The sequence below is a fragment of the Callionymus lyra genome, chromosome 11, assembly GCF_982586985.1.
Source record: "Callionymus lyra chromosome 11, fCalLyr1.hap1.1, whole genome shotgun sequence".
Classification (NCBI taxonomy): Eukaryota; Metazoa; Chordata; class Actinopteri; order Syngnathiformes; family Callionymidae; genus Callionymus; species Callionymus lyra.
Genome location: NC_141828.1, coordinates 582,501 through 607,500, shown reverse-complemented (window position 1 = coordinate 607,500; position 25,000 = coordinate 582,501). Strand labels below are relative to the sequence as shown.

Below are 25,000 nucleotides of genomic sequence, written 5' to 3'. Positions count from 1 at the left end.
ACATACTTCTCTTAGTGCACTGGTTAGTATCATCAGGATAGTGTACTTACTAACTAGTAACTAATCCTCCACAGATAGTATGTCTCAAATCAAACTCTGGAAATAACGCGACAGCTTCTTCTACTACTATTTAACGATGGTTTCAACCAGCTGTAGGAACACTATCGCCACCTGCTGGCAGCACGTTTGGTTTCAAAAATATGAGAAACTAAATATTGGTGAAATATTTACGCCGGTATCAGCAGCGAAGACGTGTCGTCATCATACTGCTGTTGAAAATACACCTGTAAGTATATGAATACATATATATATGACATAACTTCCATTTACAACGTCACTAAGATTGAAGCTGTTTAGTGTAGAAAGTGTCCATCGATCCATACTCAGTTTTGTGGGCGTTTAAGTGAACATTTAGAGTGTATTGAGCACTACATTTACATACTAAGAATTGAGACGCACTTATGCACTAAAATACTAAGTTAAAGTTCGCAAGTATGCAATTTGAGGCACAGCTTCGCTCTTTGAGCAGATAAAAAGAAAGTTCAAGACAAATGAAAGGATTGTTCTTGGTTGTCTGCGCCTGAACCCAGGAGCTCATGTGGTCCTCAACTGTCCTGATCCTCTGCTAACAAACCCACCTCCACAACAACATCCTCCTAGAATCAGGTCAAGCACGCCAGAGGACGAACATCGTCGAACACTATTAACCACTTCTTCGACTCCTCATTGTCCTCCAGTGATCACGACAAATGTCAGCTCCCTCCTCGCTCTGTTGTCTCTTCACTCCAGCCTTCTCTCCGTCTCTCACCTTCCCTCAGGTGCTCGCCGTGAATAACAGCGAGGAGGAGGCGGCGAACAAGCAGACCTTTGGTAATTAGAGTCCAGTGGAGTGTGAGGTATTTGTGCATCAATCTTTCTTCACACACTTTCCTCCTCCTTTCTCTCTGTCCGTCCTGACGAGTTGTGACAAGTCCATGGTTCTCAGTAGGTAAGAGACTTGTAAACAAGCCACATCATCCCGGGTACTTGTATTTTATGTGTTGTATAAGTACCATCATACTGAGGCCAGTTCTGCTCTAATTTTCTGCGGTCAAGACAAATTCTCTAGCAAACAGTTTTCCTTGATTTGACTAATTTTTTGTCTTCATTTAAATTTAAATTAAGTAGATATTTAAGATTTTTCCGCCTGTGGTTCCTCCTCCCTTTGTTGCCTCCTTTAATCATTTCATCTCATTGTACCTGTATTTTAATTGACTTGTTTTATTAAAAAGTATTTTCTCTTTTTTGTGTTAACGTTTTCTGTACAGACATTTTTACCCTTCTTTTTATTTTCTTCCTTTCTTCCTCACTTTGCCACTTTATTCAAATACATTCATTTTGCTTTCCCCCTCGTTTTTTGTCTCATTCTTATGCATCTTCCTTTCCTATTGTATCTTTTCCTTTATGAATTGTTGTTGTAAGTAAGTAAGTAAGTGAGTAATATTTATTTATATAGCGCTTTTCGAGACCAGGGTCACAAAGCGATTTAACAATCAAAACAATATTCAAAACAGTACATACTTCAAAGATCAAGATAACACCGAGAACAACACAGGAGTTCGAGAAATTCAAGGAAAAGCCTGAACAAATAGAAACGTCTTAAGATGTTTCTTAAAGGAGTCAGTAGATCCATCAAGCGCAAAGAGAGAGAAGATCGTTCCAAAGCTTAGGAGCAACAGCCTGAAAAGATTTCTCTCCTCTGGTCCTGAACCGTGTGCGTGGAACCATAAGTAGATTCTGATCCACAGACCTCAGAGCCCGAGCTGGGGTGTAAGGCTGGATCAGATCAGTGATGTAAGGAGGAGCCTGACCATGAATAGATCTGAAAGTAAGAACCAGAATTTTAAAGTTGATCCTGAAAGAAACTGGAAGCCAGTGAAGAGTTTTAAGGATCGGAGAAATGTGAGTTCTTCTACTAGAGCGGGTCAGAATTCTCGCTGCAGAGTTCTGAATCAACTGCAGACGAGACGCATCCTTCTTACTCAACCATTCCTACTCCTTTCCTAACTCACTCTTCATCCATCTTCCTGTTCCATCCCCAAAAAACGTTTGTGTTCTTACATCCTTAAGTGCAGGGGCTACGTTTGTAATATGGTCTTTGTTTATTGTCTTTCAATTCTTCTCTGCTGTTACTCACACACATATATATAAACACCCTCACACACACACACACACACAGACACACACACACACACAGACACACACACACTTCAATTAGAGCGGTCACAACTTGGCACTTGGATGATAACGAAAAAAGTCTCACTTTGAAGTGAACTTTTAATTCAAACTATTTTAATTGTCAAGTTTACTGGACGACCTTTTCAAGCAAAAAAAGTGTGAAATGCTTCGATAAATTCCATTTATTGCAGGGAAACACAAATATGAACTCGTTTGGCTCAGAGTGAAAAAGTCAATTACAGTAACAGAATTGTTACAAAGACCATCCCTGACACTTATATTCCGCTTCTTGTGCTTAAATCCTTCCTTATGTCGCCCTCATGGGTCAGAGTCTGCCAAACACCATCAACAGGAGAGTGTTTGGAAGTGAAGTCTGTTCCAGCAGACAATTTTAATTTGCTGGATTAGTTATTGCGAACTGTTAGTTGAACTTTATCCTGCTGAACAAAGTTGAATTGTTGAAGTCTGACCTGAACGTAACATATATATAGTTTCTCACTTATACTTTTCTGACTTTCACATCGTATTTGAAATGTATTTTTTTCCTGTTACAGCTTCTTTTCCTGCCGTAGTTCCGTCTATATTTAGGAAGGTTTTAAGGCACTAAACTGAAACTCCATCGTGCCGAGCGAGTCATTATGACGAAAGAGTGAAATTTGAGCCTCTGATATCTAGAAGTCATTGATTGTAACATGGGATAATTATTGATTCTACATGATATGAAATTGTATTATCTGATTATTATTCTCTTATTTAAATATTAAAACCTTTTAAAACCTGACGATTCTAATGATTTGAAACCTATTTATTGGAGGACAATCTTAATTTGTTTTAAACAATCAACAGGTCTGGTTAAAAAGGACTGAACTAATGAATGATAAAGAAAACATTAACAAACATTTAAAACATTTTGGAGAATCGCCGTAATAATAAAGGTTTTGCTGATGCTCTTAGTTTGAAAGCCGGAAGTTCATTTCCTGCTTCTGAACGGCGTAAGATAACTTTCCAAATAAAAATGCAGCTCATGAGCGGAGAAACCCGAGCAACTCATAGATTGACAGCAGTATGATGTTGTAGTGAAGTTATGATGACAGTACAGTGTAGTTCTGTCTCAAATCAAACTCTGCTGCTACACACTTACAGTGTAGTACTGTCTCAAATCAAACTCTGCTGCTACACACTTACAGTGTAGTTCTGTCTCAAATCAAACTCTGCTGCTACACACTTACAGTGTAGTACTGTCTCAAATCAAACTCTGCTGCTACACACTTACAGTGTAGTTCTGTCTCAAATCAAACTCTGCTGCTACACACTTACAGTGTAGTACTGTCTCAAATCAAACTCTGCTGCTACACACTTACAGTGTAGTACTGTCTCAAATCAAACTCTGCTGCTACACACTTACAGTGTAGTACTGTCTCAAATCAAACTCTGCTGCTACACACTTACAGTGTAGTACTGTCTCAAATCAAACTCTGATGCTACACACTTACAGTGTAGTACTGTCTCAAATCAAACTCTGCTGCTACACACTTACAGTGTAGTTCTGTCTCAAATCAAACTCTGCTGCTACACACTTACAGTGTAGTACTGTCTCAAATCAAACTCTGCTGCTACACACTTACAGTGTAGTTCTGTCTCAAATCAAACTCTGCTGCTACACACTTACAGTGTAGTTCTGTCTCAAATCAAACTCTGCTACTACACACTTACAGTGTAGTACTGTCTCAAATCAAACTCTGCTGCTACACACTTACAGTGTAGTACTGTCTCAAATCAAACTCTGCTGCTACACACTTACAGTGTAGTACTGTCTCAAATCAAACTCTGCTGCTACACACTTACAGTGTAGTACTGTCTCAAATCAAACTCTGCTGCTACACACTTACAGTGTAGTTCTGTCTCAAATCAAACTCTGCTGCTACACACTTACAGTGTAGTTCTGTCTCAAATCAAACTCTGCTGCTACACACTTACAGTGTAGTACTGTCTCAAATCAAACTCTGCTACTACACACTTACAGTGTAGTTCTGTCTCAAATCAAACTCTGCTGCTACACACTTACAGTGTAGTACTGTCTCAAATCAAACTCTGCTACTACACACTTACAGTGTAGTACTGTCTCAAATCAAACTCTGCTACTACACACTTACAGTGTAGTACTGTCTCAAATCAAACTCTGCTGCTACACACTTACAGTGTAGTACTGTCTCAAATCAAACTCTGCTGCTACACACTTACAGTGTAGTACTGTCTCAAATCAACCTCTGCTGCTACACACTTACAGTGTAGTACTGTCTCAAATCAACCTCTGCTGCTACACACTTACAGTGTAGTACTGTCTCAAATCAAACTCTGCTGCTACACACTTACAGTGTAGTTCTGTCTCAAATCAAACTCTGCTGCTACACACTTACAGTGTAGTACTGTCTCAAATCAAACTCTGCTGCTACACACTTACAGTGTAGTACTGTCTCAAATCAAACTCTGCTGCTACACACTTACAGTGTAGTACTGTCTCAAATCAAACTCTGCTGCTACACACTTACAGTGTAGTACTGTCTCAAATCAAACTCTGCTGCTACACACTTACAGTGTAGTACTGTCTCAAATCAAACTCTGCTGCTACACACTTACAGTGTAGTTCTGTCTCAAATCAAACTCTGCTGCTACACACTTACAGTGTAGTTCTGTCTCAAATCAAACTCTGCTGCTACACACTTACAGTGTAGTTCTGTCTCAAAGCAAACTCTGCTGCTACACAATTACAGGAAATGACTCGACAGTTTCTTCTTCTACTACTTTTTAACACTGATTGTAACCAGTTGTTGAAACACTATCACTGACACTTGACAACACTTTTCTCCAATAAAAAGTTATTAAGTTGTGTTTCATTGTGTTATTACTGTTGTTGTGTTTTTTTTGTGGTACAACAAGTGTTTTCTTGAGAATCTTCCTCTCTCTTTGCGCTTGATGGAGTCTACTGACTCAAGACGTTTCTATTTGTTCAGGCTTTTCCTTGAATTTCTCGAACTCCTGTGTTGTTCTCGGTGTTGTCTTGATCTTTGAAGTATGTACTGTTTTGAGTATTGTTTTGATTGTTAAAGCGCTTTGTGACCCTGGTCTCGAAAAGCGCTATATAAATATATATTACTTACTTACTTACTTACATTTACGTCAGTATCTGCTCCGAAGACGTGTCAGTGACGTAGCTTCAGTTAAGCTTGAGTTTAGTTTAAGATTAGCTTCAATTTAGCCTCAGTTTAGCGTCAGTTTAGCTTCAGTTTAGCTTTAGTTTAGCTTCAGTTTAGCTTCAGTTTAGCTTAAGTTTAGCTTAAGCTTAAGTTTAGCTTCAGTTTAGCCTCAGTTTAGCTTCAGTTTAGCTTCAGGTTAGCATCAGTTTAGCTTCAGTTTAGCCTCAGTTTAGCTCCAGTTTAGCTTCAGTTTAGCATCAGTTTAGCTTCAGTTTAGCTTCAGTTTAGCATCAGTTTAGCTTCAGTTTAGCTTCAGTTTAGCATCAGTTTAGCTTCAGTTTAGCCTCAGTTTAGCTTCAGTTTAGCATCAGTTTAGCTTCAGTTTAGCTTCAGTTTAGCCTCAGTTTAGCTTCAGTTTAGCTTCAGTTTAGCATCAGTTTAGCTTCAGTTTAGCTTCAGTTTAGCCTCAGTTTAGCTTCAGTTTAGCTTCAGTTTAGCATCAGTTTAGCTTCAGTTTAGCTTCAGTTTAGCCTCAGTTTAGCTTCAGTTTAGCTTCATCTACGTCACTAAGATGGAGGACGTTGAGGGTGGAAAGTGTCCATCGATCCACACTCAATTTTCTTCAGACTAGAAAAACACCAGGGTAAACTGATTTTTCTAAATGTTTATAATTCGATAAAAATTTAACGTTTACACTTGTAGACACTTTCACTTCTACCACCTACGACTGAATCGATCGTTGCGTCGACTGCAGTGTTTTCGCAGGAGCTTCACACGTTCGAAGAACAAGGCGGTTCTGACGACTCCCAAGACTCACAGTCTGTCGTGAGGCTACTTTGAGTGAACAGCTTGCGATGAACACACACACACACATGTAAACACACACACACACACACACATGTAAACACACACTCTGACATTTGCGAAGGCTTTAAACGCCACTAAACGAGAGTGGAGTTGAATGTCACGCGTGGCATCTGTTGCCGCTCACAGAACGTGTTTTCGAGTTTTCATCTTTGAGCCGAACCTGAAGGTTAATCTCCGGCGGAGTCTTCCCTCCTCTCGCCGCCCGGAGCACAGTCTCGTCCTTAAACTGCATATTCAGCCGACGGCCATCCTCTCATGATCCGGCCAAACGCCCCTCGGGGGGGAAATGAGACGAGTGAGGTCTTGATCTGACATTTCCATCGGAGGATGAGCGTCCATGTCGTCGCTCGGGATGAAGACACTTCTTCAACGTGATCTTTATCTGATTTTCATCCATCGCACAGAAGATAAGGAGCGAGCCGACCCTGCTTATCTTTCATCGAGAGAAACCACCGGGACTTTAAGTGGAGATAAAGAGTGTCTTCAAGTGGAATTTGATTTCAAGATCACAACTCAAACTGATGAACTATTGTTTGGAAATAAATGTGAATCATTTTTCTTATCATTTAAAAGGTGGATTCGTGATGACAGCAGCTAGGATTCTGCCCTGCTCTAGTAGAAGAACTCACATTTCCCTGATTCTTCAAACTCTGTATTGGCTGCCAGTTTTTCCTTCCAGCATGTTGCTCCTAAGCTTTGGAACCATCTCTGTGTTTGATGATCTACTGACTCCTTGAAGAAACATCTGTGTTTGATGATCTACTGACTCCTTGAAGAAACATCTGTGTTTGATGATCTACTGACTCCTTGAAGAAACATCTGTGTTTGATGATCTACTGACTCCTTCAAGAAACATCTGTGTTTGATGATCTACTGACTCCTTCAAGAAACATCTGTGTTTGATGATCTACTGACTCCTTCAAGAAACATCTGTGTTTGATGATCTACTGACTCCTTCAAGAAACATCTGTGTTTGATGATCTACTGACTCCTTCAAGAAACATCTGTGTTTGATGATCTACTGACTCCTTCAAGAAACATGTGTGTTTGATGATCTACTGACTCCTTCAAGAAACATCTCTGTGTTTGATGATCTACTGACTCCTTCAAGAAACATCTGTGTTTGATGATCTACTGACTCCTTCAAGAAACATCTGTGTTTGATGATCTACTGACTCCTTCAAGAAACATGTGTCTTTGATGATCTACTGACTCCTTCAAGAAACATCTGTGTTTGATGATCTACTGACTCCTTCAAGAAACATCTCTGTGTTTGATGATCTACTGACTCCTTCAAGAAACATCTGTGTTTGATGATCTACTGACTCCTTTAAGAAACATCTGTGTTTGATGATCTACTGACTCCTTCAAGAATCATCTGTGTTTGATGATCTACTGACTCCTTCAAGAAACATCTGTGTTTGATGATCTACTGACTCCTTCAAGAAACATCTCTGTGTTTGATGATCTACTGACTCCTTCAAGAAACATCTGTGTTTGATGATCTACTGACTCCTTCAAGAAACATCTGTGTTTGATGATCTACTGACTCCTTCAAGAAACATCTCTGTGTTTGATGATCTACTGACTCCTTCAAGAATCATCTGTGTTTGATGATCTACTGACTCCTTCAAGAAACATCTGTGTTTGATGAACTACTGACTCCTTCAAGAAACATCTGTGTTTGATGATCTACTGACTCCTTCAAGAATCATCTGTGTTTGATGATCTACTGACTCCTTCAAGAAACATCTGTGTTTGATGATCTACTGACTCCTTCAAGAAACATCTCTGTGTTTGATGATCTACTGACTCCTTCAAGAAACATCTGTGTTTGATGATCTACTGACTCCTTCAAGAATCATCTGTGTTTGATGATCTACTGACTCCTTCAAGAAACATCTGTGTTTGATGATCTACTGACTCCTTCAAGAAACATCTGTGTTTGATGAACTACTGACTCCTTCAAGAAACATCTGTGTTTGATGATCTACTGACTCCTTCAAGAAACATCTGTGTTTGATGATCTACTGACTCCTTCAAGAATCATCTGTGTTTGATGATCTACTGACTCCTTCAAGAAACATCTGTGTTTGATGATCTACTGACTCCTTCAAGAAACATCTGTGTTTGATGATCTACTGACTCCTTCAAGAAACATCTGTGTTTGATGATCTACTGACTCCTTCAAGAAACATGTGTGTTTGATGATCTACTGACTCCTTCAAGAAACATCTGAAGACTTTTTTATTTGAGTTCTTAAATTTTTATGTATTTTAACTGTGTATTGCTTTTGATTGTTCAAGAGCTTTGTGACCCTGGTCTAGAAATGCACTTTACAAATAACTACTTACTTATTACTTACTATAAGTCAGCAGCTTATCTTGATGTCTAAATCCATTGCTTGCTCCTCAAATGAGAACATTATTTTGCAAATGTGTATCTAAATCTCTGCAAGTTAAACAAACATCAAATTAACTTAAAAAACAATCTCTAAGCTGATGTAGACAAATCCTATAGTAAACACAGAACAACTTAATTACGCACTTGATGGTATTTGCCAGAGGATTCCGGCAAAAAAGCGAAAACGTTGAATCTATGAAACCAGATATATATTAAAATTTAAAATCATAAATATGACACAGGGCTCAATGCAGGGACGCAAACCAATGGTCAGTTGATGAAACTCTCTCTAAGTCCCTTGTGTACCAGACAAGTAACCACAACACACCAAACATTTTACACGATTAAACTCAATAAAAAAGGATGGAAAACAACAGGAAGAGTTGAACTTCCTCCAGGGAATGGTAACAAGGTTCTTCTGTGTCGGTCTAATTGGTGTGATTTCAGCGAGCGAAGCCACAAAGAAACATTCCGCTCACGCCGCGTCCGACCGAGCAGCTCTAACTCCCCACAATGGTGATAATGAAGGTAATTGATTTCAGATCAGCGTCCTGCAGCTTCAATCACAACTTCTGTGTCGCCCGGAGTTCGAGACCGATTTCTGCTGCAGCTTCTTAAGTCATGTGATGGATGAAGTTTATTTGTTGCTCTTAATTTGTCGACACTCGCAAGGAGGGAGACGCTCAGTCACTGACTTCAATCCGCTACCAGTATTCACTCTACTTTAAGTACCTGGCGTTGTTAAATACCCGGCGTTGTGAAGTGCTAGTTGTTGTGAAGTACTAGGCGTTGTGAAGTACTAGGCGTTGTGAAGTACCCAGTCAGTGAAATACCCAGCATTGTGAAGTACCCGGCATTGTGAAGTACCCGGCGCTGGGAAGTAACCGGCTTTGTAAAATACCCGGCGTTGTGAAGAACTAAGCGCTGTGAAGTAACTGGCGTTGTAAAATAACAGGCGTTGTGAAGTACTAGGCGTTGTGAAGTACTAGGCGTTGTGAAGTACCCGGTCAGTGAAATACCCAGCATTGTGAAGTACCTGGCGTTGTGAAGTACCCGGCACTGGGAAGTAACCGGCTTTGTAAAATACCCGGCGTTGTGAAGAACTAAGCGCTGTGAAGTAACTGGCGTTGTAAAATAACAGGCGTTGTGAAGTACTAGGCGTTGTGAAGTACCCAGCATTGTGAAGTGCCCAGCGTTGTGAAGTACCCGGCGCTGGGAAGTAACCGGCGTAGTAAAATACCGGGTGTTGTAAGATACCCGGTGTTATGAATTACTAGGCGCTGTAAAGTAACCGGCGTTTTAAAATACCCGGCGTTGTGAAGTATTAGGCGTTATGAAGTACTTGGCGTTTTGAGGTATTAGGCGTTGTGAATTACTAGGCATTGTGAAGTAATAGGCGTTGTGAAGTGCCCGGTCAGTGAATTACCCGGCATTGTGAAGTACCCGGCGTTGGGAAGTACCCGGCGTTGTGAAGTACCCAGTCAGTGAATTACCTGGCATTGTGATGTAACCGGCGTTGTAAAATATCCGGCGTTGTGAAGTACCCAGCGTTGTGAAGTACCCGGTTAGTGAATTACCCGGCATTGTGATGTAACCGGCGTTGGGAAGTACCCGGCGTTGGGAAGTACCCGGCGTTGGGAAGTACCCTGTCAGTGAATTACCCGGCATTGTGATGTAACCGGCGTTGTAAAATATCCGGCGTTGTGAAGTACTAGGCGTTGTCAATTTCAGGTCTGACATACTTTAATAATGCTAATACATATATGTCTATCCAAATCTACATACAATTAATAACTTTTTACAACGTTGACACGAGCAGAAACACGAGGTGCTACATTATAACTTTGTGGATATTGAATGACATTCGAGCCCAGATAGTTTTCAGGAAACTTTACTGGAGCCGGCGTCAAAGCTGCAGAAACCCTAAAACCTTCCATTGCTCATGTCTGAATAAATCATCAGGAAGCCACGAGTGCGGCGCAGAGTTGGAGTCGCACACAACAAAAGCTGATTTCCTCTTTGAGTGCCAACTGCAGTCGCTGCTCTTTGTTTAGCAAACGCGCCGCACCGTCAGCCTCGACAAGCTAATCCCAGATAAGAGAGCGAAGACAAGCCTTTCCATTAGCGCTGCCCGGCGAAGGACAGCTGAGAGCGAACACACACACTGTAGAGTCAGACTTCAAACCCTGGCCAAGACCGACTCCTTAATAGAAACTCACTTCTTGAGATAGAGACATTGATTTGTTTTTTGCCTCGTTCTCGATGTAATTTGCAGCTCAGTAAATATTGTTTGATGTTTGCATTGATTCACATGCACAGAGAAACGGTCCAGAGCACTTTTGCAGCCGACAACTTGAATGCGAATCGATGCTATGCGTCAGGAATTTCTCTGTGTGTAGATATATAACGGTGAAGAATATTTTTTTCAAAATGTCTTTACATCAATCACTCTGTCTTTTTTATAAATACTCCATCCTTGTGATACGTGTCTATGCCTTACTTTTTTGCCGAGTTTTCCAGAAGTGATGCCAAGGATAAGAATTGAGTGATTTGAACAGTAACATCGAGTGTTTGGTCATTTGTTTATACTATAACTATAATATATATAATTAGGGATCAATAAAGTTCTACCTAACTTTTAATGTGTTAACGTTTGTTAATGTAAATTTGAACTTTTCCAATTTTTCCAGATGAAATTTCTGTTCTTGGATTTAATTTAAATATTGTAGGATATGATAAAGTAAATAACATAGTTATTTTGCGGAGAATATTTTAATAGTGTAAAATAAAACAATTCGTTTTTTCCATGTTATATTTTTGGGACACATTTCAACAAATTGTGAAAAAAAATTAAAAAATTTTTTTTTTAATATAATGTACAATTAAGATGCAAATATTCATGCTGTATTCATTGCAATAAAACTTCTGGCCTCTAGATGGCAGCAGTCATTACATCTAAAGGAACAAGATAGTCCTGCAATATACTATCGATGACTGAGGACGAGAGGATACAGTGAGTCCAGTAGCTTTTAAAGATGATGTTTGGACATATTTTCGTTTGAAAACAAATGAAAGCAGTTACGACTTTGTCAAGAGTCATGTGGTCTGTAAATACTACAACACCAGAGTCAAGTACTGGACAATACTACACATATATACTTGTTACTACACTATCACAACACCAGAGTCAAGTACTGGACAATACTACACATATATACTTGTTACTATACTATCTCAACACCAGAGTCAAGTACTGGACAATACTACACATATATTCTTGTTACTATACTATCTCAACACCAGAGTCAAGTACTGGACAATACTACACATATATACTTGTTACTACACTATCACAACACCAGAGTCAAGTACTGGACAATACTACTCATATATACTTGTTACTACACTATCACAACACCAGAGTCAAGTACTGTACAATACTACACATATATACTTGTTACTACACTATCTCAACACCAGAGTCAAGTACTGGACAATACTACACATATATACTTGTTACTACACTATTACAACACCAGAGTCAAGTACTGGACAATACTACACATATATACTTGTTACTACACTATCACAACACCAGAGTCAAGTGCTGGACAATACTACACATATATCCTTGTTAGAACACTATAACAACACCAGAGTCAAGTACTGTACAATACTACACATATATACTTGTTACTACACTATCACAACACCAGAGTCAAGTACTGGACTAATACCACACATATATTCTTGTTACTACACTATCACAACACCAGAGTCAAGTACTCCACAATACTACATATATACTTGTTACTACACTATCACAACACCAGAGTCAAGTACTCCACAATACTACACATATATACTCGTTACTACACTATCACAACACCAGAGTCAAGTACTGGACAATACTACACATATATCCTTGTTAGAACACTATAACAACACCAGAGTCAAGTACTCCACAATACTACACATATATACTCGTTACTACACTATCACAACACCAGAGTCAAGTACTGGACAATACTACACATATATCCTTGTTAGAACACTATAACAACACCAGAGTCAAGTACTGTACAATACTACACATATATTCTTGTTACTACACTATCACAACACCAGAGTCAAGTACTCCACAATACTACATATATACTTGTTACTACACTATCACAACACCAGAGTCAAGTACTCCACAATACTACACATACATCCTTGTACCTACAGTATCACAATATATATCACAATGTATGATATCGTCATTATAAGCCCAAGAAATGCTCTGAAGGATAAAAATCAGAATTGCTGCGATAAACCAATACGAGAAATACATTAAATAATAATTAAATAGTACACAGTCACATTTAAGAAATAAAAATAAACAGTGTGTTGTCATTTATCAGTTCTTGCAAAACAGTAACTCAAATTTGTTGTCCTTATCCTCTCCTTCGCTGAAAAGAGTTTTTGACTCCCCAGTGACAGTTCCAGTCGTGCTCCACGGAACATCATTTTGGTTTATTGCAGAACAAAATGGAAAATCAGTGAAGCGACAAATGTTGTCATAACTATTACGTCCCACGCTGACACACATCATCGCGTCAGCTCGCCGCTCGCACAATAACGGCGCTGGTAATATCCCATCTGGTCAGTGTTTGCTTCTCTGATCCATCACCTCACTTTATGTTTGGAACCATAAACGGTCGGGCGAGTGTGCGACTCGATAACTGGACCTCCATCACACTAGTGTTCGGTTCCTACCTGCGCTGACGGTGATGGCCTCGATGAACTGGTCCCTCCAACTGTTCGTTCCCACCAGCAGAGCCAGATTGGTCTTCTTGATCAGTTTGTCCACAGTGTTCTGGTGACACAACAACATCAAGTCGGTTATTGTGACACTTTTCGCACGATCTCGCTCGCACAACACACACACGGAGCTTCACTCTCAACACAAATCTCCTCTTCGGTCATTTTTCTTCTTGGATTCTCGTCCCGTCGTTGAAGATCTTCAGTCGCGCGCCAGACTAATGATGAACTACGGACCAGCGATCCAGAACTTCTGCGGTTGATGGACATTGTTACGCACTCGCTGCACTCGTTAATGACTTTTTTACCAGTCGACTGTTGTGCTCGCTCGCACACCGCACGTCATGTCTGGCATCAGGCTGCTGCTTGTGTTGGTTTAGAACTAACATAATCCAGACCACTACCTAGTTTTACGTTTATCTTGCAATTTAAGAGCGGGTGGAGATTGATCAGATTGCAGCCGTGAAACCAGACTTATTCGAATTGTTAGATTAAAATGATTATACACTAAACGTATACGCCATACTTAAATTAGTGCTAAAAGATAATCAAAATATAAAGTATAAATTACTCGCTTCATCTAAGAACTTAAATGTTTGACTACACATTCACAATCAACATTCCACTCCAGACTGATTCACACTGGTTCGAGGCAAGCTTGAAACAGAATTAGAGATACGACACCGGTGATTTAAAACATCTGTTTATCTGCCAATCACACCTTAAATCGTAGATCAAAGAACGAAGCAAGACACACCCGGGAAAGGGGGGCTAAAAGACAGAAACCCCCACCCGAGAACATTTGAATGATTAGATTACAAGAAAACAAATCAGGATGTCTCTCAATGGGGGATCGGGACACAGGGAACTTGAAAGGACCATTTGGCCAGAAAGGACGACCCCCTGGGCGGGAAATTTGCATTAAATATAGCGATGTTTCTACAGATCGGGTTCTTTTCTCCCGGGACTATTGACCTGTACAGTCGCCGGGAGAAAGTGTGTCCGGTCGCGATCGTAAAGCTTCTATTTTGTTTGACTTGAAGCGGCGAATAAACGACCCGTGACACACTCTGATTGTCCATCTTTCTCCACGAAGCGAAGTATAAGACCCGGAACGGAACGGACTCCGTGTTTTGATTGTTTTAGAATAAATCAGCTGTTGATGAGTTCACGATTGTTATCGTAATCCTTTTGTTTCCCTTTTTATTTCTTCTCCACAAAAAAACTAAATTTAGCTCATTTCAATTCACGAGAAAAATACACTTTTTTTCATTGATATTTCCTTCCTATTAACTAGGAACTCATTTGAGATTTGGATGAACGATGTTAAAATCACGACTAATGTTGTGTCACCAGACAATGGATAAAAAAAAAACATCGTTGACTTTGCTGACCTTGAACTCGTAGGACTCCTCGATAATGACCTCCAGCTTGCTGTGGTCTCCTAGCATGGGTCGACCCATTTCTGCGATGCGCATCTTCTCCTCGTCGGTGCCGGTCAGAGCTTCCTTTTCGTCCTCCTGCGGTGTTTCTTTCTCCTCTGTGGAACGACAAACAAGTACAGGTTAAGATACACTCGGCAAGCTAGTTCATGCTAAGATAGCTAGTTCATGCTAAGCTAGCTAGATCATGCTAAGCTAGCTAGTTCATACTAAGCTAGTGGTTCAGCTAGCTAAAAATACTACACTTTATACTTGTTACTACACTATCACAACACCAGAGTCAAGTACTGGACAATACTACACATATATACTTGTTACTACACTATCACAACACCAGAGTCAAGTACTGGACAATACTACACATATATACTTGTTACTACACTATCACAACACCAGAGTCAAGTACTGGACAATACTACACATATATACTTGTTACTACACTATCACAACACCAGAGTCAAGTACTTGAGAATACTACACATATATCCTTGTTAATACACTATCACAACACCAGAGTCAAGTACTGGACAATACTACACATATATACTTGTTACAACACTATCACAACACCAGAGTCAAGTACTGGACAATACTACACATATATACTTGTTACTACACTATCACAACACCAGAGTCAAGTACTGGACAATACTACACTTTATACTTGTTACTACACTATCATAACACCAGAGTCAAGTACTGGACAATACTACACATATATACTTGTTACAACACTATCACAACACCAGAGTCAAGTACTGGACAATACTACACATATATACTTGTTACTACACTATCACAACACCAGAGTCAAGTACTGGACAATACTACACATATATACTTGTTACAACACTATCACAACACCAGAGTCAAGTACTGGACAATACTACACATATATACTTGTTACTACACTATCACAACACCAGAGTCAAGTACTGGACAATACTACACATATATACTTGTTACTACACTATCACAACACCAGAGTCAAGTACTGGACAATACTACACATGTATACTTGTTACAGCACTATCACAACACCAGAGTCAAGTACTGGACAATACTACACATATATACTTGTTACTACACTATCACAACACCAGAGTCAAGTACTGGACAATACTACACACATATAATTGTTACTACACTATCACAACACCAGAGTCAAGTACTGGACAATACTACACATATATCCTAGTTCATGCTAAGCTAGCTAAACAACTGCTTCTGCATGCATGAAGACACACGATGAACAATTAGAAAGTAACTGGAAAGTGGTTTGAAAGAATGAATGAGAGAATGAAAATGAATATGTTCACATTTGAATAACAAAGCAGAAGAAGAACGTCTTGGCCTCGCGTGAACGCTCGAGACGCTCCGAGGCGGCGGAACGTTCTGAAATTGTCATTGTGAAAATGAAAAGACGTGAATGACAGCAATCGATCTCACAGACGCTGCCAACCCGAGCTCTCTCTTTAATGAGAAACATTTCATCTAATCCTCTCCATTAAAAAAATCCTCAATGATGGCGGAGAAGGAAAAATAGAACACACAGAACAATTATAAAGCTACACACACGCACACACACATCTACACAGTGAATCCTAATCAAATATTGGTGCTTATACACTTTTAAGTATTATTTCTTTCAATCATTTTTGTAATAAACCGGTGGATTGTTCAGTGAAATGTGCAAGATTATGAAGAAATTCAATTTTTGTGATAATATTAAGAAATCAAGACTACGAAGGAAAGTATATTTGAGTTAATAATTAGATAAATAATGACTTTTATGCTTGATGGAATATCCCATCAGTACTGCAAACTTATGAACTCACAAAAAAATAAAAAATATATTGAGTTGTTACTGCATGAAACTCAGATTGAGTCCAGTACACCAGAGAAAGCTTATTTAATCAAATACCAAGAGGTTAAATCTAAATATAATTTGACTTTAAGGAATATTTAAAATTGAGTTAGATTAGATAGTAGTCATGAAAGTTCTGAGTGAACTATTTGCACATGTTTAAGCTCCTGTAATAAGCCTGTGAGTCGCTCCAGTGACCCGGTCACTGTTCCTACTTCTGGGCACCATTTTGAGTGGCGGCCGCTGGTCCAAATGTTCAGTGTAGTCAGGGATCTTCTCCAGGAAATGACATCACAGAACATCAGATTACGTTCTTCTTCCATGAAGTATCGGGTGAAGACACTCGCGGTCAATTAAAGACTCATTTGACCCAAACTTCTAAATTAATTTTGAGATAGACAGATGAGCACCACATGTTGTTGGATGTTTTTAAGTGTCTTTTTGGACTAAGATGAAGACGAAGACAACTGAGCTCCAGTCGCTACATTAAAATGAACAAACATTTTTGTCTATAAATCTAAAAAGAACAGATTACTCTGAAAATAATCAACATTAGTCGACATGAGAGTTGAGAATGAGTGAATTAATTTTGGGTGAACTATCACTTTAAGGGGCCTACTAAAAATATTTTGAGAGTAGTATTGTAGTATTACGTTATTAGTATTTGCAAGACAGTGATCCCACTTTACTTAAGTAAGTAAGTAAGTAAGTAAGTAATATTTATTTATATAGCGCTTTTCGAGACCAGGGTCACAAAGCGCTTAAACAATCAAAACAATACTCAAAAAAGTACATACTTTAAAGATCAAGATAATACTGAGAACAACACAGGAGTTCGAGAAATTCAAGGAAAGCCTGAACAAATAGAAACGTCTTAAGATGTTTCTTAAAGGAGTCAGTAGATCATCAAGAGCAAAAAGAGAAGAAGATCGTTCCAAAGCTTAGGAGCAACAGCCTGAAAAGATTTCTCTCCTCTGGTCCTGAGCCGTGTGCGTGGAACCATAAGTAGATTCTGATCCACAGACCTCAGAGCCCGAGCTGGGGTGTAAGGCTTAACGTTCTTAATATTGTACACTTGCAATATTTTATACATCTGTTCTAAGTTTACATAATTTAATAAATAAATAAACCTTCATAGCTTCTTCTATAAACCCTCAGAAATGTATATTAATGTTGTTGTTTTTTCCTGAAAAATTAACGTTTCTTTGTTTTAGGCATTAAACGTTTTCATATTTTCCATCAAAATAATAAAACTAAACAGCAGTAATTTCTAATATATGTTTCTATATGTCACATATTTATGGCATTTTTAAGATATCATAGCATAATGTAGATACAGCCTTATCAATGCACTTTAATCTCCCAGGGTCTCATGGGTTCATAATGTATTATATACGAGCCCATAGGAAAAAAAAGACTTAAAGTGTATAAAATATCTTTAGTTTTTAGTCCTAATCTAGGATATTTTCAATCAGAACAATAAAACAAACCAAGATGCAGTAAGTTCCTCATCATGACCATGTTTTAAACTTATTACTTTATAAAGTTGCTCTGAAATCTGGGCGAACGAGAGGTTACGAGAGTCCATTATCCACGTAATAATGGCTTCAGGCTTGGAGGTGGAGGCTTCCAAGATTTGTGACATGCGGTACAAACCTTGACCAATCACTGAAGAGGGGGCGTGGTTAAGGTCAACCACGCACTGATGACAATAGAGTCCAGGATCAATTTAAGAGAAACTTACATCAACACATTAGTTGAACTTTAAAATATAAGTATTCAAATGTCACATGGTATTTTAAATTTTGTCGTAAAATATTTTGCTTTTCTCTTTTGTTTTTAATTTAAACTTAGTTCATTTTAATGTTAGACGTTGCTTCTCTACAGTCACAGTTACACAAGTGTCACAGTGACGTCTGGACAGCCATGAAAAAAGGAAGGTATGAAACTGTTGCAGCGGATCAATGCAGCGAGAGCGAACCCTCGTGAATAGACGCTTCCCCTCATTATCACAGCGACGCTCATTCTCTCGCCGCGAGGAGACCAGGAACACCGCTGGGATCAAAGAGCTTCTATTCTCCTCCAGGGGAAAATGACTCCTGGTGCCTTATTTCCACTCGTCTGGCTCCGCGGCGTCGAGCGATCGGTTCCTCTCGGCTGAGCTTTGGCTCGTCTTAGATGGAACTGGTTCAGGTCGTTGAAATGACCAACCGTTGATTATCGCAACATGAAAGTGAAAGTAGTTTATTTAACAACTGAGAGCTCCTTGGTTTTCCTAAAAGCTAGCAGAACGTTAATTAATTCATTTTTAACTGCTTTATCCCTTAATGGGGTCAGAGAGTCTATCCCAGGTTCATAGGGCGAGAGGCAGGGGACACCCTGGACAGGACGCACAAGACACACAACCATTCACACACACACTCATACCTACGGACAATTCCCTCAAGTTCTCAATCAACCTCTGTATGTTTTTGGACTGTGGGAGGAAACCAGAGTGTCCGGAGTAAACACGGTTTGAACATATAAACTCCACACAGAAGGTCACAAGTTGGCTCGGCCTGGAAGCGAACCAGCAACCTTCTTGCTGTGAGGCGACTGCGCTATTGTCAGAAAGTTGTTAAAACCAAATATTTTCCTGGTACTTATTCATTTATTTTCCCAAAATCTGACTCTAAACACATAAATATTGTTTTATAGTTCAACATGTTTATTTTTTCATCCGTTTTCTGAGTTCTGTTTTGCTCGTCTCGGCTTCGTTCGCCTTCAATTGTGTTCTGATCTTCAAACCCGTCTGCTCTCCTTCCTCCTCCCAGACACCTCGGAGCTTCTCCTCTCGACTCCTGTTCGCTGACAGGTTGCAAATAAAATATCGTCTCCCAGACACTTTCCTCCCCTTATCATTTTTTCCGTCCTCTTTAAAGCAGAACCGATCCATCAAAAAACCATGGCCTCTCTCTCCCTTCGCGGTGTTTTTCCTGCCGCTCTCTCCACGTTCCCTTGAGCACCTCGCTGCCTCACCTCCTCTCTCCTCCTGTCAGCTTCCATTACTTCAGCGGCAGCGAGGGCTTCTATCGTTTTAGGGAGGAGGCGTGAAGGACCCCCGCACACACGGGTCTGACTTCCCTTGTTTCTTGATTTTTACCCTAAATCTTCAACACGAGACAATGAGTTTCTAGTTTCATATTCTCATCACGTTGATGACGTCATTTCTGGACTATTAGCCTCTTTGTTATTTTTAAAATTCCCTTTGGTATGTTTTGTTTGGATCAATACATAAGAGAAACTAAATATTGACAAGATATTTACGCCGGTATCAGCAGCGAAGACGTGTCGTCCTCCTACTGCTGATGAAAATACACCTGTAAGTATATGAATATATATGCATTTATATATATATATATAAAGTTATTTGATTTGTCATTAACTACAGGAAGCAAATAATGAACACAAAGGCATTAAAAGCAACAGTTCAAATATGAATCCTCAATAAAAGTAGTTTATTTGAAATCAAAAGTCTTGTTGTTGGGCATTAACTATTATTAATGTTGTTTTTGTTTTTATATTGTTGCATTCGGAGCAAAAAGACTCACTAGATTTCTGTTAAAAGAAAACTACGTCAAGGGTCGTAAGCAAGTATGTGATTTGAGACGCAGCTATGGTGAAAAATCACAGTGAAATACATATGATTGCAGTTGCAAGTAAGCCTGGATATAAATAAATCAATGGTGAGATGCTGGAGACGGCAGCGTAAAGAACTGAACGTTTAAAAAGGAACGGAAAGCAGGAAGCCTTAAATTTGACAATAGAATATTACGGTAGCATTTCTTAGTGGTTTTGTTGCAACCACTCTTGAGAAGAGACCTTTCCTTCATTTTTATTTTTAAATTTACATCTCTTGTCTCAATTTGGACGCCTACAGCTATGTGGCAGCCTTGATATGTAAATTATTATTATTTTTTAATTAGTAGGTTTGGTTTAGATGTCTGGAAATGACTGGTTTATTTTGTCGCTTTTCCTTTCATCACAAATTGTTTCGTAACGAGTCAAATCTATTCTTGGTCCAAATGTCACTCAGTCAGTATCTCTCTGAGATTAAACTGACCTGGTGGAGCACAAATAAAATAATTTTTAAATGTTTAAAATTATGGAAGTTAAAGACAAATGTAGGTCAAAGATGTTCACACGATCACTTTAATGTCATGTGATCATCTGTAGATCCTTTGTTAGCGAATACAAAGGTTTTACGCTGAATTATCCCTTTATTTTCAGATGTTTTGACAGATGCTGACACTACACTTTTGAATCTATATCTTCATGCATTTCATAAAATAAACAACAGAACCAGACATATTTCCTTAACAGCGTAATTACTCAAAGGTTAACAAATCTAATTTTCTCTCTCCAGGGGAGCGGAGAGTAAAAACACGTCTGGATACTGCTTCTTATTTAATGTAGCCATTAGCTTGCGCCGCTAAACAGCCACTTAAGTCTGGGATACTTACTCTCCAGAACGGACCCCAAATAGTCCTCTGAGACCGACGTCTACTTAGCTGGACCTCCTGAAGTCTCCAATAAAGTGCGTCTCATTTAAGTGTCATAAATATGCATTTGTGTGTAAATTTAAATTAATATTTCATTTGACTTTTTCTAATGAGACAGTGAACAATTGCTATTTTTTAACAAAAGTATAACTAAATACAAAGGAAAAAAGCCTATTTTGAAGTCTTTTTGGACGAAGATGAAGACGAAGCATCTGAGCTCCAGTCGCTACATTAAAATGAACAAACATTTTTGTCTATAACTCTAAAAAGAACAGATTACTCTAAAAAATAATCAACATTATTAGACACGAAAGTGGAAAACGAGTGAAGTTTGGCTGAACTAACGTTGGATAAGCACCAGTGTTGATGACGGAGTATGTAGGGCACAGGCTCACACAGACTCACACAGACTCACACAGACTCACACAGACGCACACAGACGCACACAGACTCACACAGGCGCACACAGACTCACACAGACTCACACAGACTCACACAGACTCACACAGACGCACACAGGCGCACACAGACTCACACAGACTCACACAGACGCACACAGGCGCACACAGACTCACACAGGCGCACACAGACTCACACAGACGCACACAGACGCACACAGGCGCACACAGACTCACACAGGCGCACACTCTGCGAGCGAGGGGGACTCAAGGAAAGCGAGGATGAGAGGAGAGAGGACATCGCTGTCAGACAAAATCTGTCATGAGTGTGTGTTATTTTTACTTGATTGTGTGTGTGTGTGTCTGCCTGTCTTTAGCTGTGTGTGTGTGTGTGTGTGTGTGTGTGTGTTCGATTGGGGGACGCGGGGTCGTCGTCGTCTCCAGGGCGTGTTTGTGTTTTCAGCTGCTTTTCCCTCTCGGCGTCGGTTGCTTCCTCGCGCTGCTCCGTCCGAAGGTTTCACTGCGAGCTCGGCCGTTTGTGGACTCGTGTAAAACCCGGAGAACCTGCCGGACCGGAGGATCCAGCGACACCTTTGAGGCGTCGCGGCTGCAGAGATGGAATCGATCCGACTGGACAAAAGGCGAATCCCTCAGAGAGGCTGGTGATGCTGGCTTTGGGCGAGTTTCTTTGAAAGTGATGCATCACTGCGGAGAGTCTGGAAACTGAAGCCGTGGAAATGTCGACGGCGTCCACATATCTGGCTGTAGATGTTGTTGTTGTTGACGTTGAACGCTCTTCTGGGTCGAGTCGTGCAGATTATACTGACTCGGAAAATCAACGTGGTCGTGTTTCATTTTATTAAATTCCACGTTGTATCGTAATTATTGCTTTTACTAGAAAACTAGACACGTGTTTGTAGTTTCATCGAGCTTTCATCAAATGATTGAAGAACTTCAGCTCGAGTTAAACTCGCCCTCTGGTGGACACCTGTGTCATTACATACGTAAAACTCCATAAAAAAGTTACGTTCTAGAAATGTAGTCGTTGGAAAGTCAGTCTTATTCTCAATATATATATAGATATATATGAAATGAGTATTCTTTGAAATATAAACAAATCAGTTATTATTATTTAATAATAATACAAGATAATGAATACACATTTAATGAACCCCACAAACTGACAAAAAAAAATCTGTTTTTGGGCCTTTTACACAAGGGTTATAAAATAAAATAAAAACATGTTATCGTAATTATCGTGTTTACTAGAAAACAAGACACGTGTTTGTAGCTTCATTGAGTTTTCATCAAATGACTGAGGGACTTCAGTTTGAGTTACACTCGCCCTCTGGTGGACACCTGTGTCATTACATACGTAAAACTCAATAAATTGAATTAAATAAAGCCGCACACTCAAAAATAGCTGGTTTGTCGTGTACTATATATAATATTATTATTAATATGAGTAATCCATTCCAAAAGTTTAAAATGTTTTTTATTAACTGTGTTAAAACAATTTTGAGGTTAAAGATTTTAGCGTACGAACTAATCCTGGTGCTTTCATCTTCCTTTTCAAGTCGTGTAGCTTTGAACATCTAAAAGCTTGACATGACGCAAAAGTCACTTTGTGTCTTGTCTGGAATGGTGTGATAACAAAGCATCGGATTGATATTCATGGACGTCTCTGCATTCTTTGAGCAGCGGCTGCTGGTTGTAAGATTTCAGATCGCTATCGACATCAAGAGTCGTCCAAACAAACGACGTGAGAACTTATTTAAATACAGTCAGGGAGGTCTCAATCGTGTCACGTTGTTCACGCAGGTTACACAACAAGACGATGTGTGGTTCGCCTGTGACTCTGAGGACAGTGTCCCGGAGACAACGTTTCTCGGTGACATGAAGGAAACAAGAATGTGAAGCTATTTCAAGTGTCTAGCAGCTCCTGGAACGTAAGCATGTTTCTCAAGTATTCACGATGCAATGAACGGTTGGATTAATGAAGCTTCATGAAGCATTGTCCTTATTTTCAATATTGAAACCTCATTTTTTGAACTGAGGCACCATCTACTGACCTGGCAAAAAAATCATTGATGTGTTGATGACGCTTCATGAAACATTGTCATGTTGTTCAGAGGTCTGTAGGTGGCGCCATTAAAAATAAAGGAAAATTGGGTAGAGACGCCATCTAGTGGACTCTGAAGATGATGACACTGTTTGATGAAGCTTCATCAATACTTCAAATTGTGTATATTTTTACTTTGTTATTGAACTTTATATAAATACAAAATTATAAATATTTCAATTTATTAACTGCATTTAGTTGAAGTCATTTGGCGGCTTCACTGTAACGTACAGTACGTAATGAAAATGTGCCGAGCATCAAGGATTAGCGATGAGCTGATGAAGCTTCGTGAAACACTGTCCTATTTAAAGAAGTCAGTAGGTGGCGCCATCACTTTAAAAATGATGTAGCTGTTCAAAGCAGTGGAATGTAAAGATAGAGTTCCAACATGGTTTCGTGAAGCTTCATCAACACATCATCGACTAGGACCACAAAAAAATGGCTGATGCTGTATATTCCTGCCAATCCCACAATCCTTTGCAACAATTCCAGAACGTAACTATTAATAAACCTTGTAGCTATTAATAATAATAACTGGCAAATAAATGCGATAATGTTTTAACCAACATAAAAAACAAGTACATTCAATGTCAAATGATATATAATAATTGTGTCTTTGATTAATAAACAAAAAGTGAATATATTCTTTAAAAACACATGTTTTTTTCTTTTAGAATAACCTACTTTTTTTTTTATTAACTGTATTTTTAGTTGTTGTATGAAGAGTGAGTGACGTGATGTATATCCTCCACTGTATACATGCGTGGAAAACATGATCCTCTACGACATCCGATGACATTGAAAAGTGTAAATAATTATCATTAGCAAAACTAAGTCTTGACATCTGTGCATAAACATCTGTGTACACACAACATACGTTCGCTTGCACAACACATGTACACACACAGTTGTATCTCACGTGTGATTCAACACAGATAGAAGCAGCTTCTGTGTAATCCTGTGTATTAAACACAGCAGTGTGTGCTGGAGGTGGATCCATGATATCAGCTCTAATCTGATCCCTCAGACGTGACGCTGGTGAACACAACATATTAACATGCTGACAGCCATCATGCCTGTTACTAGAGTGTGTGTGTGTGTGTGTGTGTGTGTCATGTGTGTTAAAAGAGCAGCCATGTGTTC

At 39.3% G+C, this 25,000-nt stretch overlaps 1 protein-coding gene across 2 annotated transcripts in view; it reads right to left on the bottom strand.

Moving 5' to 3' along the window:
• The window catches only part of slc8a1b (solute carrier family 8 member 1b), a 141,877-nt gene that overhangs the window by 25,428 nt on the left and 91,449 nt on the right, over positions 1-25,000 (bottom strand). For both annotated transcript variants that reach the window (XM_087803291.1, XM_087803290.1), the window contains exons 6-7: positions 14,882-15,027; positions 13,443-13,542 (exon numbers count right to left, since the gene is read on the bottom strand). In XM_087803291.1, the coding sequence (XP_087659417.1) occupies positions 13,443-13,542; positions 14,882-15,027 (246 nt within the window). The remainder of the gene's footprint in view (positions 1-13,442; positions 13,543-14,881; positions 15,028-25,000) is intronic.